Source organism: Pholis gunnellus, assembly GCF_910591455.1.
Source record: "Pholis gunnellus genome assembly, chromosome: 1".
Lineage (NCBI taxonomy): Eukaryota > Metazoa > Chordata > Actinopteri > Perciformes > Pholidae > Pholis > Pholis gunnellus.
Window position 1 is genome coordinate 9,430,403 of NC_136528.1, and position 17,327 is coordinate 9,447,729.

General features: G+C 41.4%; 1 protein-coding gene across 1 annotated transcript in view; it reads left to right on the plus strand.

Annotated features, from left to right (window-relative positions):
• map2k5 (mitogen-activated protein kinase kinase 5) overlaps window positions 1–17,327 on the plus strand; it is a 52,409-nt gene that overhangs the window by 9,934 nt on the left and 25,148 nt on the right. Inside the window, exons 7-17 of the mRNA XM_079165310.1 lie at window positions 27–75; window positions 1,788–1,852; window positions 7,954–7,993; window positions 8,147–8,215; window positions 8,818–8,899; window positions 9,767–9,828; window positions 11,589–11,637; window positions 11,731–11,804; window positions 13,074–13,124; window positions 13,261–13,332; window positions 14,568–14,597. Coding sequence (XP_079021436.1) covers window positions 27–75; window positions 1,788–1,852; window positions 7,954–7,993; window positions 8,147–8,215; window positions 8,818–8,899; window positions 9,767–9,828; window positions 11,589–11,637; window positions 11,731–11,804; window positions 13,074–13,124; window positions 13,261–13,332; window positions 14,568–14,597 — 643 coding nt within the window. The remainder of the gene's footprint in view (window positions 1–26; window positions 76–1,787; window positions 1,853–7,953; window positions 7,994–8,146; window positions 8,216–8,817; window positions 8,900–9,766; window positions 9,829–11,588; window positions 11,638–11,730; window positions 11,805–13,073; window positions 13,125–13,260; window positions 13,333–14,567; window positions 14,598–17,327) is intronic.

The window sequence follows — 17,327 nt, forward strand, 5'->3', positions numbered from 1 at the left end:
CAACTGTGCTGTGTTCCTTCCTCCAGCTTAAAAAAATCATCTGCGGAGCTGAAGAGGATCCTGACAAATGGGGAGGTGAGCCTGAGTTTTAAGTATAAGTAGAACTTGACCGCAGTTAACTCACTGCTCCTGCTCTCACACTAGTTTCCACTGACTAGAAACACATTCTCTCCAGTGGCTGGCTCCTCTTTGGGGTTTCTTTGATGCAAACTGTGGGCATGTTACACAGAGTGTGTATTTGGTTGTTGTCTCTACACTGCAGGAGGTCTGTGGGTTTCTAGGATCAAGAATGCTACAGTCATGTCTTTCTTTTATAAAACTCTCTCTCTCTTTCATACACACACACACACACACACACACACACACACACACACACACACACACACACACACACACACACACACACACACACACACACACAGTGGCTAGCTTGTCAGGGAGATAATTAAGCCACGTCCTCTCAGGTTTCTGCTGTAACACAGTGAGCTAATAGAGCTGTTCTCTCTCCTCTCCTCCATCCCTTCATCTATCTCTTCTCATTCTCTTTACCTCCCTCCCCTCACCACCTTATCAAATCAATTGAGGTGCACTGGCGGGGGGGGGTGCATGCATACTGACATGCATGTTGTCGTGCCTGCCTCGGTCTATACAAAATATGTTTTGACAGCACCACATTGACATAATTTCAATATCAATCATTGAGTGCCACAAACATGCATAAACACACTTCATGCACATGTTGAATGAAGTGCTACAAGGCAGTATGGACTGGAGACAGAATCAATTAAGATAATTTGTCACCAGACATTATCTCGCCATTTTGGATGCAAAGATAAACAGTGATTTTCCTAGAATATTGTTTTTATATTCTGTGTAAATTACACATTTTTAGTACACACATTTTTTGCAATTGTACATTTCCTTATATCGATAGGACATGTAAAATATCAATATAATGATGAAGCTTTTCAGTTTTAAAATGACGGTTTTCTGTCATTGTAGTCAATATGTTTACGTGAATGTAAAACAGTTTGTGCATTTAAAATATAGCACAAAATATATTTCGATTTTATTTGACTTGTGTCACTTAGCATATTTATCATTATGGTATTAACAAAAGCCATTCAAAAATAGTAGCGGTCGTTACAGTTTGAATGCAGTTCTTCTCACTCTAAAACTTAAGACCAGGATCAACACTACATCGTGTTTTGTGAGAATATATTATTAAGAAATAAATTAGTTTATAAAAGATTACGCACTTGCATGAGGATAACACTTCATTAAAAGTGTGCAATTTTATAACTGATGAACTCCGAAGTGTTTTATTACAATAATCCACACATCAGACAGGCAGGGAATTACCCGACTCCACTCTTAAAGGATTTAAAATAATCTAATGCTATATTCTTCAATGCTGAGTAGCCGGTGTTATATATCTAAATCATGAATACAAGATTATTTGAAGTGCTCTGGTTGAGACGAGGAAACCTTTGCTCAGACCAACCTTGTGACAATTTTGGTATGTGACGACTGCAAACAAATCATCATTAAACTCTTCATCAAATGTTGTATTGATCTCCTCTTCTCCTCCTCCTTACCATCTGCTTTCTCTCCTTATGTTGCTGAACTTGGAGTGACCTGAACGCATGTCTTGTTTATAGCCTCCAGTGACAATGTCAGCCCCTCTCTCTGCCTCACCTGTGTAGTTACACAGTGTCATCCACTGGTTGCATGTCTTCTCATGTTATAACATCTAAGTATCATTTATTGTATATCTGTATCGACAGATAAATGCCCAAGATATCCACTATCAAGAGCAGCTTGGCCATGGAAACGGAGGCACAGTTTACAAGTAAGTCTTTGCTGCTCACAAGGCCACAGCACAATAACCGATGGTGACACTGAAGCAAGTGAGAGGGTCTGAATGAGTTATTCAGGTGTGTTGAAGCCTCTATACAGTGCAGAATATGAAGAAGGAATGGCGCCAATTTTAGACTGATTCTTGTCTTTTCATATTTTTTTCTGCTCACTTTTTCTGGCAAGCACATCACCCTGCAATAGGGTTCTGTGAAGGGTTCCCCATTGTTCACCACCCTTCCTCCGCTCCGTCATCCGTCCATTTATCTCTGTGTTTGGTGTGACATCCATCAGGGTGGTTTGTGTCTTTACCTTCATTTATTTATTCTGGTTTGAAGGTTGCAAACATATATGATATTGATTTGGGGCTGTAAAGTATGACAGCAATTGACCTAATCTGTCTATAGTTCCGCACATTACCTGCCACGATAGAAGAGCTCCATCCTCTCCGGCTAGACAAATGTATTACTGCCCTGCTAGCGTTATGACAAGGTTGGCATTTGTGTTGCTCGCTCTAGCCTTCTTTTCCCCACCTTGTGTTTTCTCCTTCTCATCAATCCTCAGCTATTGAGCTGTTTTATTGAGATTGAAGTATTGATCACTGCTTAGACTGACCTTGACTTGACAGAGTGGTCTGCTTCCCGGAGTCCCCAGCAAACCCAGTAAATGTCCTATCCAGCAAATCTTCCAAAACTGTCATTTTTTTTATTTTTTATTTTCACCTCTTTCTTTCCAACCACCTTTTACTGTTTTATGACTTCGAGATAGTTTCATTAAGAGCCAATCTGTCATAGTTGTAGGAGAATAAGATTGCTTATCAGTTTGGCACCAAAAACGGTTACACTGCAGTGGGGAAGGCCAATATTGCAAGCCCAACAACTTCTCAGTCAATTTAGTCCAGCAAAAAATCCATATGCTTTGGTGCTGAAATTTTTATGGTTGGAAGGAGAACATAAAAAAATACAGTTAAAATAACTCAGCCTGGTTGTTTGTGCTATTTTGATGTTGTAGAATGTTTTCTTGCATGCTTATTTTGGTTAAAGGTTCTCTGTACCATATTCAACACCTTAATATAGCAGCAACAGCTATTTGCTATGTAAAGATATAGTGGAGTAATGTCTACCTGAGCAGAGAAGGAAGTCACTCGCTCTGTGCTTTTGTTTATGTTGCCGGGCCAGCCGCGAGTGCCTTGTACAGCGGTTACAGCCGATAATGCTTCTCCGACCGACAGTGCTGTCGCTGAAGCGTAGCATCCACCCCCCCCCCCCCCCCCCCCCCAATAGAATTTTGTCCAGTTTAGGAGCTACTTTATTTGCTCCTTTATCCCTCCAGAAATGCCTCCGTTGAGGTCAACATTTCTCCACCCTGCTGAGGATGGAGGCCTTTCCTTTTTATGCATCAACAAATGCTTTTTCAGAAACGTCAAGGGTACCTGTTAGTCATCGTCCAGGCCTGTCATAAGTCCACACCCGACAACTGGGCTTTTGCTTCCTACCCCAGCTGCATCCCTCCTGGTCTGCCGGTCGCTTTCGGCTGAGTCCGCAGTAGCTTAGACAGCACCATGTGTGTTCTGGGCTGCTTCTTCCTCTGCAAAAGTTGTAAAAAAAAGGTTCACTAGAGAGGCTGGCTCGAGGATGAAAGCTAAAGTCATTCTGAGTAGAGTTCTCACTCGGGCATGTTTTACCAAACGCCGTCCAGCAGCATCGACTGCCATTAGATCCAGTTCAAATACAGAACAGCTGACAGCTCAGCTACTCCATCAACCCAAGTGTCTCATGTGTTTAATTGCTAAAACACCAAAATAGTTACTGTAGACCACAGTTCAGATCTGCCCCGACTACCCTGCACTCTGCCTGTCCAAATCACAGACACACCTGCACTTAATGCACCACCCTGCTGGACTTTAGAAATTCCAATCAATAAATAACGACTAAATAAAAAGCCCTCTTCTCTCGTTAGTACTGTTAAGATTTGCTTATTTTAGAACAAAAACAATGATGCAGTGACTGAGTGTCTGTCCTCACAAAAGCTTAAATGTGGAGTTTTGTTTTTATTTTCTGGACAGTATACTGAGATTGTCCAATCAGGTGCACAAAGACGAGAAAACAAGAAGAGTTAAAGTTGAAAAGATCACCATAATCTGCTGTCCATCTCACTCTGTTGACCCCAAACTGGCAGATGTAGTTCGTTAGAAAAAACATAGCTCTTACGGGAAACTGCTCACATCAATGTCTGCTGATTATCTTGAGTAACCTGGTCATGATTTCTGGAAAGAGATATTGCTGTTGAGATTTTTCAAATGTATTTTTCTGGCACTTTGAGCAACGCAAGCCGAATGCCACCTGGTTCCATTATATAAGAGAGAAAGCAGACATCTCTACAACCGATATATCCAGAACTAGGCAGCTCACACTAAAACAATCTAGATTAAACAATACTGTCTGCATACTCATCGAGGGCCTTTGCAGGTTTCCTGCTTGCTTCGAAACCTATTCCCTGTCCTCGTCAGCCTCTACCATTTGGTCCAGCTTATATTAGGCTTATCATGTGTGAAAGCACTACCAAAGGCTCCCCACCTTTTAACCTCTTAGCCCATTTATGACCCAGAGCCATTTAGACTCAATTGGATGTTACCAACACCACAGCTCTCCATAACCACGCGCTGACCTAGCCATCCATCAATGTCGGCCTTTGTTTTTTTATTACACACTCTCTCAGAGGTCCATCTTGTCCAGCAATCTAACTGACTCCACGGCTTATAAATACAATAACAAGGATACACAGGCCATTTTCGTGACTCATGGTTCCAGCAGTGCAATTAAAACAAGCGCATTTGCCTGACTGTGACTGTGGTGACATCTACTTAGACACCCACGGCTGTTCCTTCAGTCTCTCAGCCCATTTTCTCCATTGATTTAGGTTTTTTTCCACCTCATTGATTAGACTGTATTGAAGGACCAAAGCTCTTTGTTAATTGGTTGGAACCTAGTATCTTGTATCCAGATATGTTCAGATTGTTTATCGAGCTAGTTGAATGGAATTACTGTTTACACCGGTTAACAGTGCAGCCTTGCTGTTGTCTTTGGTGCAGAATATTTAGACTATAAACTTCAGTGTCAATGAAATAATTTGTATATCTCTTGTTTATGGGTCCACTTTTTGGCTCTTTGATTATTTCTCCAGACAATTAAGCTAAATTATCAAACAGTTAGGAGCCTGAAGAAGTGAAATCTGACACGTGGTTGAAAAAAAAAAAAAAATACAATCACTGACAAAATCTTTAAAAGCCAACATTTAGTGTTTTAAATCATTTAGGATATGAAATGATTGATCATTTGTATCCAATCGTAAGTTAGTCTAACACGATGATGTTCCAATTGTTATTATTTTTTATTTAAATGATACATAGTATTAACTGTGAAACCTACAACGAAGACACAAAAAACACGCAGTATACAAAAAACAAACTGCTTTTACACTTGCCTGTAGGTGTTGCAGGACGTACAGGTTTAGCAGCGCTTACTGTCCTTGCGTGTAGGTGGCGACATTGGCATGTCTAAATCTGCAGGTCTGTAGCTGTTACTTTCCTTTCCTGGAGGTGGCGCAATGTGTCATGTGTAGAACCAGTGTGTAGAACTGGTCACACAATGAACAAATACAATAGGACACCCTCCAAGTAAGGCGTGTCATGTGGCAGTGATGTCAAAGTCCATTCATGGAATTAAGTAATGTTGTCTTTCACTTTCGTAGCATGGTAGGACACCAACAAAACAAAGCTTTCAACCTTGTTATTTGAGCTTCTCTGCGTCTGTATATTTAGCAAGCCTTTGTGTGTATATATGTGTGTGAATTCATGTCTGTTTATACGTGTCTGTGTTTAGGTTTCTGTCTCGCCTGTGTTGGTTAGGACGCCCATTATAGCCGTATATAAGATGGGAAAGACAGGCGGCCCGTCTTCCACGTGGCAGCGTAAAAGTACCGCGTTAGCCCTGATCCAGGAGGCCAGTCTCTCTAACCCACAGCCCCAACTTCAGAGACAAAGAGAGAGGCCTATGAATACTGCATGATGGAGCTTTTATTACGGAGCGAGCTGGAGTGTAAATAAGATCCAGGCAATGGGGCACGTTTACTGGGGTCAGATCAAGGGAAGTGGCGGGGGGTGGCTATGTAACCTTGTCCCCATGTCTCCCGCTGTCACAAGCCTGTCACTGTAACTCATACAGGGATGCTCGGCCCTGAGGTGGTCAAGGGCAGTCTGAGAATAAAGCTTTAACAAAGCAGTAGTCACACCACATCTCCAGACCTGAAACATGCCCTTAAAATATATGACTTTAAACTTTGGGGTTTCTTTACTCTTGTATGTCTAACTTAGACATACATTTAATTCTCACCTTATAAAAACGGGACGTAGACGGGGGCAGCAGCAAAATGTTTTTTAGCCACCTGGAAAAAGGGCCCACCCAAAAAATCAATCAGTTTAAGTGTACACTATATTAAGAATATTTTCACTGCTTGACTTAGCCATCAGACATCCCTTTCTAAATTGGGAACTGAAGCCATTTTGTCCATCTTTGCTCTCTTCAAAGCCACCAAACTTTATTGACAAAATCAGTCATTTTACCTCGCAAAACACGGGACTTGCTGGTCTACCGTTGCCTCGATCGAAACTAACCTTTACACTTTTTTAAATGAGTCAGGCTGCTTTGAAGAGAGCATAGTTAACGGCTTCAGTTCCCAGTCCGAAGGGCTTCAGACAAATAACTAGAACAACAGCATTAGATTGAATAAACACGTGATACTTTGCCTGAAGGTACATACACAAAAGATGGACACACACAAACACTCAGATGAAACTTGTGCATATGTCCACGAACACGTGTTAAAGAAGTAGTTAGGCAATGTCTGGAGACTTCTCATTGAGAACTACAAGTTTAGCATTGTGAAGACTTTTTAAAAGGTTTAATCCCTTTTCAGGCTGCCTTACAAACACACACACACACACACACACAACCTGCCCAGCCAGTATTTAACATGTCTACCCCTGCGATCTTGCCTCAATTAACATCTTCATTTTAATTAAGAGGCGGCACTCATGCTTAACTGATATTGATTGGAGCTTAAAGGAAGACAGAGACATCAAAATGGAAACAAGGCCGTCAGCCTTATGTGTAAAGAGCTTTTTTTTACTAAAAAGATTACACTTCAGACCAGAAGCACTCACTAACACTCTTGGTAAAAAATAAATAACACTGTCCACTGAAGTCAGAGGAAGGCTTGTGATTAGTTCTAATACCTAAAACCTTTTGCTATTCCATATTTTTTTTTAAATCTTTTATGTGTTAACTTTTGGTCATACCTACCTTCAGCAATCTCTGAAAAGTCTGCAAAATAGTTTGTTTTTGACTTCAGCAGCGATGAGACTGTTATGAACGATGTGTAAACAGCAGCTCACACACAGCTACAGCCAGAGACCAGTGTTTGTTCTAACTGTGGGTAATTACCTGACATGGCACTAATAGGTGGCATTAATTAAAGGCCCGGGACAGTTTTTAGGTGTCTGGCCGAAGAGCAATGCGATCCTCCAATCTAAGACACATTAATCACACCTTTGCACCGTACGCATTCTCTCTTGAAGACCCACTGACAGACGAGTAGCCAGGTATCACATTTACTAAGCCTGCTTGTAAGCTAACCGGCCTGTGTGACATGCACCCCCCCCCCCCCCCCACCGCCGCCCCCCCACCCCACCTCCTCCCCATCACCTGACAGCTGTTGGACAGTATTCGTCCTTGAGGATTGTGTGTTGAGAAGTACTGAGGTGCCGTAAACTTACCTTCAAGGGCTGTAACTAAAGCCGATGTTCGGCATTAAGGAGTTTGATAATTAAATCATTACGGGGCCAGTCTGGCTGCTGCTTTACTTGCAACTCAAAACTCTGTCTGGAACATCGAGCGGTCGGGCGGACTGGGTCTGGTTTTGGGTGGTGACTTCTGACCCTTACCAAAACTAGGAGACCCTTTTGAGTTCTTATTTATGTACTTTCATTACCCCTCACTTGAACTTTATATAATATCATGTTCTGCTTTGTCCCTGTAGAGCGTACTATCTTCTGGGCAAGCGGGTTTTAGCTGTCAAGGTGAGATCTCCTCCCATGTTGATAGTGATGTGACAGTACTTCCTCTTTAATAAGTGACCCTCAAGCTAGTCCACCCCATCAGCACCTCAAAAGAACTTGTTCATGTTGTGTTTTATTAAAGGCTATACCTATTCTTCCCTATTTTGATTACAGGTCATTCCCCTGGATATCACGGTGGAATTACAGAAGCAGATCATGTCAGAATTAGAAATTCTCTACAAGGTCAGTTTGACTTCTTCCTCTTTACAGAAACAATTTCTCTTTTTCTCCACTGAATGTTGCTGTCCTATCAGATCTATATTGTTAATCAACCATGAGTCTTAACTAATGAAGCACCATTTATCGCCTCTGGTCTTACAATGTAAGCCAGGGATCAGCGATACATGGGTACGAGGCGTGTGAGTTAACTGATCACGGTCTGTGAATTTCTTGAAGTGATTATGAATGTATTCTGTGTTATCAACATACAACGTGAAGAAAGATGTTGTGGAACCAGATCGACAAATCAACTGACCTCAGCTCAGTGTATTGATGTGTTTCTCCACTGCCCCGCTTTAGTCTGCCAGCCCTCACCCCATGCAATGTGTGTGGAATCAAATCATAAATCATATTTCCTATTTCCAAGCAAAAATAGTTGATGGACTTGCTGCTGTTGAGGGATGCTTTGAGCCCTGACTACAATAACTTAAGCATAAGTGATCATGAGACAATTCATTGCTACTTTTTGCTCAAATTCAGAATGAGGATGATGCATTAACAAATCCTTAAAATACATATTCTGGTATGCTCTGCAATGATCACATTGTCTCTTCTCTTGACCGCAGTGTGATTCGCCCTACATCATCACTTTCTTCAGTGCCTTCTTTGTAGAGAACAGGATATCCATATGCACCGAATTTATGGACGGTGAGTTTCTTGGTGGTTTAAGCCAGTGGATCATGTGTTTTTATCTTTGCTAGACACCGCTGGGTGGGAGAGACTTCGGGGAACTGTCGTCTGTCTCTCTACTGTGTAGCCATTTACACTTCCGCAGATCAAGAGAACGTCTTATCGCTGTGAGCTGCTTAGCATGCCTGTGTGCTAAAAGCTACAAGGGCGCGATAAATCCAGACTTAAGTGCATTTGTAGGTGCATTTTTACGTGTGTTTCTAGATTGGTGTGAGATGGGGGACTGTCTATGTTTTTAGCTGTGTGTGTTTGTCCAAGTGTGTGTTAATGCAGTTATTCCCCTGTTTCACACGTTTGCCAGCTTGTCAGCAAACTCGGTCTAACCTCTCAGCACTCTTTATTTCATGGAACTTTTCTTTGATCAATTATTTCCAGTTGTTATTGATTATTGCACACAAGAAATTATAGTGCTTTAAAAAATGTTATTGCATAAGAAAAAATCCAAAAAATCTTCTTTTCTTGTTTGTTCTTTCTAGACTCACTTCAATTTCCATTAGATTTAGAAACATAACTGGAATGTGTCCTCTGTGTTTAAAGCATCCCAAATATTATGTGCAGTAGACGGCTATTCTGAGAACGTCCACACTGATGGGGAAAAAAGATCCGTTCCTTCTCTGGTTTGTGTAAATATCCAGTCTAAGAGGAGCAACAGTTCTTTCTTTGCATCTGGGAAATGCTGGTTGACCTAATTTAGATCTGGACCAGATGAAATTACAAGCAAATAAATTAGATTTTGTGAAAAGGCCATTTGGATATTAGTAAATAAATTGTACAGATTGTGTTCATACTAAATCGCCGTCTGATGAATCCTTTTGTCTTTTGCAGGTGGTTCTCTGGACGTGTACAAAAGAATTCCAGAGCACGTGCTGGGGAGGATTGCAGTGGCAGTAAGTTTTCATGAAATACTCAAAATCTAGTCGTTAGAAAAGTGTTTGAATCAAGAGGTGTGTTCTGGAGTTTTAATTTAAGTGTGTTGGAGTGTGATTGTGCCATGTGTGTCCCAGTTTTAAATGCGACCTGTTATTCGTTTGTCAGATACAGAACCGGTCTGAGGAATATTTTACTCGTATTAAGTGAAACCACAGGTGTGAATCTTTCAATTAGCTTGTGTTTGGTGAAGTGATGGACAAAGTCAGCGTTGTTATCCTCCCCTCTCTCCCGTTCGCCATCCCTTTCTACTCTCCATCAGTTTGATAGAAATGGCCTTGGTGTTGATAAATGCATGTTATTTTTTTCCACACTCATTACCCTTCTCCTGTCTTCACCTCCTCCCCCCCCCCCTTTAACTTCTTCCGTAATCAAACAATGACAGCTATTTAGTCAGTGTTAATTCTAATTCACAGCTTTCCCTCCTTTCCACTGTCACAGTTGTTAATTATCACAGAAGGAAAAGCACCCAAGAGGGTGTGAGTGAAGCTGCAGACTCACACCACCAGCTTTGAGGCAGCAGGACTTCAGAGAGCTTTTGTGCTTTCTTAATTTACCACAGAGGTTGTCGTGCATCAGAGAGGGATGACAGGAGCCTAGAGGCTAGAGTCTAGAAGCTCTCACATCCCATAAATGGAAAAAGACGCTTTACACATTGGGGATCGAGTAATAGTTAAACAAAAATATAATGATCATATGGCTGTCTGTATGAATCTAGCCAGGCGGGTAGAGTCGTATGAGTGTAACCAATAATGCAGTTGCAAGGGATGCACAAAACCAGAAGTGTCTCTCACCAGTGTGTGTTTTACCCTCTCTGTGTCTCCTGCCAGTCATTGTAGACGTTACACCTCCAAGGAGGGGCGGCAAGGAGGCCTCCTTACAACTAACAAACTCAATGCAGTTCCTTCAATGTGAAGGAGTAACGTCTCATTACTGAGGTCCTCCTTAATTGCTTACCCCGAAAGAGACAAATCACCCCGTGAAGAAACATTTTCTTGGTTGCTTGTATCTGCAGTCTTATTATTTTAGTGACTACGCATCGCTTGTGACCACAACTGAGGACTGGAACAAAGATTGGCTTTAATGTGCAACTCAGATCTCCCTTTTCCACCACGGTTTGAGACAAGTTGGACCAATGTTGGAATCCAATACCCACAATATATGTAAATGACCTTTATGGTCCAGAGCCCATTCTGTCACAGCACTGTCTTCAGAAGTCAGTTTTAAGCTGAATTCCAGATTTAAACAGTACACCAGAGTAGCAAATTCCTATGACAAAATCCACACTGTTGCTCCTAATTGTGAGGTTTAAAAATTGGCCAGTGTCTCCTCTCCAGTGTTCAGGATTTCACTAGAAGGCTAATCGGTGCCAACACACCCTCTGGTCGTCGTTTGTGAGACGGAGAACACCACTTCTGATTACCAATCTAAAGGCAACATCAATACAACATTAGAGACATGCGTGAACCATGACAGCACAGCTGTATCCCAACCTTTCAATATTTCAGGGTGAATCTTCAGTGACGAGTGACCGCTAGGTCGTGAGGTGTAAACTGGGTCATCGTCAATTTTTTTTCTCACCTATAAGATAAGTTAAGTTTGTATCGTTGAACTGGAGGTAACCGCGCCACATTAGCCAAAACAATTAATTATTGTTAATCCAAATATGCTGGTTAAATGTTGGATGATGATCTATTTTTTCTCTCCTTTGTGTCTCTAGGTAGTCAAAGGCCTGACATATCTGTGGAGCCTGAAGATACTTCACAGAGGTGAGTAAGGTAGTGTTATTAAAAAAAAGAACAGAGTTGATAAAGCTGTAGAGTGCTGATGTTGCAGTTCTTTCAAGCAGTTTGTCTCTGCAGATGTCAAGCCTTCCAATATGCTGGTGAACACCCGAGGACAAGTCAAGCTCTGTGACTTTGGTGTCAGCACACAGGTACACTGATTTGTTTGTGTGTGTGTGCGTGTGCGCGCGCGTGCGTGTGTCTGTGCGTGTGTCTGTGCGTGTATGTGTGTGTGTGTGTGTGTGTGTGAGAGAGGGGAGGAAAACAATGCTCTGTCGCTGCATCACCACAGTCATGTGCAGTGTGTGTGTGTGTGTGTGTGTGTGTGTGAGTGATATGTCTGCATATGGTCAACGTTTCAATCACAGCATTCATTTTCAACTCAAAACATCGGCTCGGTCCCAAGGGTCTTCCTCTCACATTAACTTTCCCCCCCACCTCCATTGTTCTGCATCCTCCAAAAAAAATCACTTGTTATAATTATGACCCGCACACACACAACGGCAAAGCCTCATTGATATGTATTCAGTAGATGTGGGGAAAGCGTGGGTGGCAGACAATAGCCCAGTCATTTTGTGTGTGTGTGTGTGTGTGTGTGTGTGTGTGTGGGGCACAGCGTGTGTGGCAATGTGTGTTTGCAATGTAATCATCAGGGACAGACCTTCAACGTTCCCTAAAACATCAACCCTGAGGACTCTGTCTCCCTTTCAAAGCACACACACACACACACACACACACACACACACACACACACACACACACACACACACACACACACACACCATCCTTTCTGTGGCAAATTGTTATTCATTTTTAACCTCGACTTTCTTGGAAGCTCCAAGGTGAGTTTTACACCCTGCATGTATAACACTAGCAGCATTGACTTGTCCTCTGTCTTTTTTTACTCTATTTTTCAGTTTATCTCTCTTTCACACACACACACACACACACACACACACACACACACACACACACACACACACACACACACACACACACAGACTCCCCCCTCCCACATTGTAGGGCATGCTTAAAAAACAAACAAAAAAACTGCCATGTGGGAACAGACACTCATTATCAGAGTCCTGTCATTGATGGCTTGTGCCATTGTATCCAAACACACACACACACACACACACACACACACACACACACACACACTAATGTCTCCTGGTCGTACTCGGGTTCCCTTGTGCGAGGGTTGAGAGAAACCCAAAATATCAACCTGACATGTCAATAGATTTAGATAATGTAAGTTAGGTCCAGCTCCCATCTTTTTTTATTCCCTAACATGGAGTAATGACTCTTAAAAATCATTTATCAGGGTTAAGGTAGCTTATTATGGTCAGTTGAATACTGAGTTTACATTGATGTGCAGCATAATTATTTGCTTATTCACTGTTAATTCATTTCTTTTGCAGCTGGTGAATTCTATTGCCAAAACGTATGTGGGAACTAACGCGTACATGGCGGTGAGTGACCCTTTACGTTCAGTCTCATGTCAAATAACTCCTTGTTGAACACCAAGCGAAGCTTTGGGTTGGCACAGGAATCAGAGCCTCTGACTTCATCCTCGCAGTTTTTGATATATTTATTTTTGCTCCACAGCCAGAAAGGATATCAGGAGAACAGTATGGTATCCACGCAGACGTCTGGAGTGTGGGCATCTCTTTCATGGAGGTGGGACAAAAGTATTCATGGCTTCACACTATAGCTAGCATTGGGCAAGTGTGGGAAATGTATGGAGGGGACACTAAATTCTAGCAAAAGTGGTTCAATTACATTTTTTGTAATATGTATTTAGGCTGACTGTTGCTCATTGAGTAGAGTAAGATGCACATGTGTGTATCAGTATCTCTTGACTGACACCCTGCATTTCAAAATAATGTTTTAATTTCAGCACAACGTCCCCCTGGTCTCTTGTCCTCCCACTGACTCTATTGATTCTCCATCTGTTTCTGTCCACAGCTCTCCCGCTGCAGTATTACAAATGAGTTGGGCTTCTGCCTCGCCTTTGTTTGTCAATAATGTTTGATATCATTACAATTATAACAGTAATAGATGAGTTCAGAGGGAAGGAGCCTTGTCAAAATTATTGACATGATCTCTGTGTGATAAAGATAGAGTTGCACAGCAGTGGACGCCCCTGTTCTCTTTTTTTTCCTAGCTGTGGATGTGTGCATTAAGCTACATGAAATGGCTTACAGTCCCACTTAATTTGGATTGATCTTTAGCCTACGAGTTGCTCCATTTATGTTCAAGGAAAGACTGTGAGCGTTTTGATGTTTTAATAATGTAATGTTGCCAATAAGCTGCCCTTGACCAGGATGAAAAATGCCCACCCCAAGTGAATTGCCAAATGTCAGGGAGAGCTGTCACACAACCCCCCCCCCCCCCCCCCCAATCCAAAATAACACACATTACAAGCATCCCACAATCCCGCCCTGCTTCTCTTTATCCCTCTATTTTGTTCTCTGCAGGTGGTAATCGTGGGGGGGTTATTAACTAATAGCTGATGTTGTTTGATGAGGAAGTGTTATCAGCAGGTGGGCACTAAGCTTACCTCAAAGACAGAAAGTCTCAATTTCTGCATGCATTGGTGGCTTTAGCAGAATTCTATGTCATTAAGACACTGGCAGTGGAAAGGCATGTATACATTAATGCATGTGTAAAATATGAGCCACAGCATAAGATTAGAATATAAAGTTCCACCACTTGCTCATTTTAAGCTAAAGAATGTAAGCATTCTTATTATTAAGGGTCTGTTTGGTTGTATTGCATTAGTTTGCACAGGTCTTTGCAGAGATTTGCACAGGCCCAGTCATGAACGAATCTTTTCCCAGATGTTTGTATGAGATCAAATGACTGAAGAAGAATATCCTGCAGCACTTATTATTTCTTTCTTCTTTACACAGTTGGCGCTCGGCATGTTCCCCTATCCACAGGTGAGTTATTGTCAGCGTTTAAGTTATTTCCGTATTAGGCTAGTTATTTCATCCATAAACATATCAGAACTTTTAAAAAGGTATTTGACTGCGATGATTCATGTTGCAAGAAAACTGTTTAGTCTGTGTACAGTAGTAACTATGTCCTCAGTGGTTAAACAAATGTTTGTTTGTTTTCAGATCAGATATTCTTTTTTTATTATATTTTTAAGATAAGATTTAATAAGATGATTAACACAATTCTATACCTTTTTTAAACATTCTTGTAAGTAAATGATCTCTTAGCTCTCCAATTATTCAAAACATTATCCGATAATTTTGAGAAATGTTGCTGTATTACGTGAGGCACTAATCATGTTTAAAATCCCTGAATGAGACTAAGAGGTCTGACCTCAAAATATAGTCTTTTGTCATCTGTATTACTTTCTACAACTTTAAATGTATGAATCTACTGTTTGGGCTCCTTTTTTCCCCCCTCATTACACTAAGTTAAAATCCTGCTCAAATGTAATTGCCGACCTCTGAAGTGACTTCCCAATCCCATCAGGTCTTAATTAGCCCTTTAAGATGGGTTTATCTCACTAATCTAGCGGAGCAATCCAAATATGGTTACCTTAGGTTACCTCCTGGCCACCTGCCTTCACAAAATGGGATGGGACAGATTTTATCTAATGAAAAGTTTGTTCTTTAAATTACAGTGTTATGGTGTGAAAATGATGCTTTGAAAATACGTCGTTCTGCGTATTGAACATATTTGATCATTTTCTATCTGATCTTTCTGCAGGCTAATGAATGCAACACTAGCACTGCTCAATCAGTCAAATATAACTTCATTGTGGTTTATTAAAAAAGCAGAGTGTGATGTAACCACCACTGCACTATCTACCAAGGGTCAACTATTTTTCCTGGGAAATGGGAAATCTTCCTAAACATTGGAATTTAAAGTCAAATGAGACTTAAAATCTCAGCATCCCTGAACAAAAATGTATTTTAGGCCGTAAGGGTTTTGGTTGTTAATGTCACTTGAAGTCATCCTATTAATGTTATCTATTATGTGCTGAGAAAATCCTAAATGTGTTCTCACAATAATTAATTTGGTGCCTAATGTCGTACTTCCACAATAAACAGCCTCAAATTACAGTTGTGATAATCGCTATAAATCTGCATTTGAATCCAGAAACTGTTGACAACGTGGCAAGACTTTGGTATCGGAAGTTATGGTTCCTGTTTGTAGTCTGGTTATAGTCCGAGTAGTATTGACCAATCACGTTGGAGCTGGCTTTGGTTGAATCCAGGTAAACTGTTGGAAACTGACGATGATTTCGCTTTTTATGAGTTAAAATTAGCTTGTAAACCATCTTCTTGTGAAACTATCCTGTCGTAAACGACGTCTCGGCTCCGTTTGCGTATCTCAAGTTGCTAATCGTATTGTTGACAGTGGCGCACGGAAAAGGAAGTCTTTGCCCGAATATCCGCTGGTTACACCAGAACCCCAGACATAACGTCCGTTTCGTCCAGAGGCTTATCGTCATCAGACTGAGAGCCAATGGGTTGTGAGATTACAGTTGTGATGTAGCTATTCACTTGATGATCAATCTGTGTGCGGAGTGTGTGTATGATTACAGCCTTGGGCATGACTGTTCCTTTCTTCATTTAATGCTGCCATTATCATATTAATTGTTATTTTTACAAACGGTGTTTTAATCTAACCTCATCGATACAAAAAAACAAAGTAGACAAAATATTAGAAACACCTCTCAGTTGGTAGTTTAGGCTCTCCACTGTCACGCAGCTTTCCTCCTCTCAGTGTTAATTTTCCCCTAACTCCATATGGTGCTGCAGACAGTTCACCTGCAGGCTGTAGCAGAGCGGTGTGGCGAGAGCGCTCGGATCCAGCTCGTCAGGCGCAGCCAGCCAAAGTCCTCGGGCCTAAGCTGTCATTTCTGCAGACGCTGGCACAGCTGTCTGTGCAAAAAAAAAAAAAAAAGCTCTGCTACACTTCACAGAGAACATTTTAGCACATACTGAGGGAGAAGTTGGAGAAGATGAAAGAGAGCGAGAGAGAGAGAGATTTGAAGAGAATCAGCAGCATCTGAGTTTCCACTGTAGTCTTGTGTAAAATACAGAATGAGTTGTTGAAGTTGAATTTGGCTTTGAGGTGTTCATGATTTGCTTTTATTCGCGGTTAGTTGATGCATTGTCCCTCATTCGTTCTCTTGTGTATGCACACACAGTGGAATCATCGCCTCATGTTTGTCATGATTAGAGATGGTCTCTTTAAATCCACTTCACCACATGTCAGGATTCATTTGCGTCCTTTGTCGGGAGTTAATGGAGTTTTTGCACGGCTCGCTCTGAAAGTCTTTGAAGACACTAGACCTGATGTGATGTGTATACAGCCGCCAGCGCTATTGCTTCTGATTGATTTGTTTGCTCTATCGTTGTTTTCTGTTTCTCCGTATTTTGTCACATTTTTCACAGATTTGAATGAATCTTTGGATGAAATACCACGTCAGTTATTTGTGTGTACGTTTCAGGAGCTTCCATTACACATCACTGCATCCATCAAACAGCACAGACGCTTTCCCTGTGTTACTTTGTTTCTTCCTCTCAAAAGAAATGGTTCCGTAGTACTATGTACTGTATGTGTGTTGTAAACAATGTTTGCGGTAATTTTCCAGCACCTTATGCCAGCTTTCAACTGGTTTGTACTTTCCATGCGAACATGTC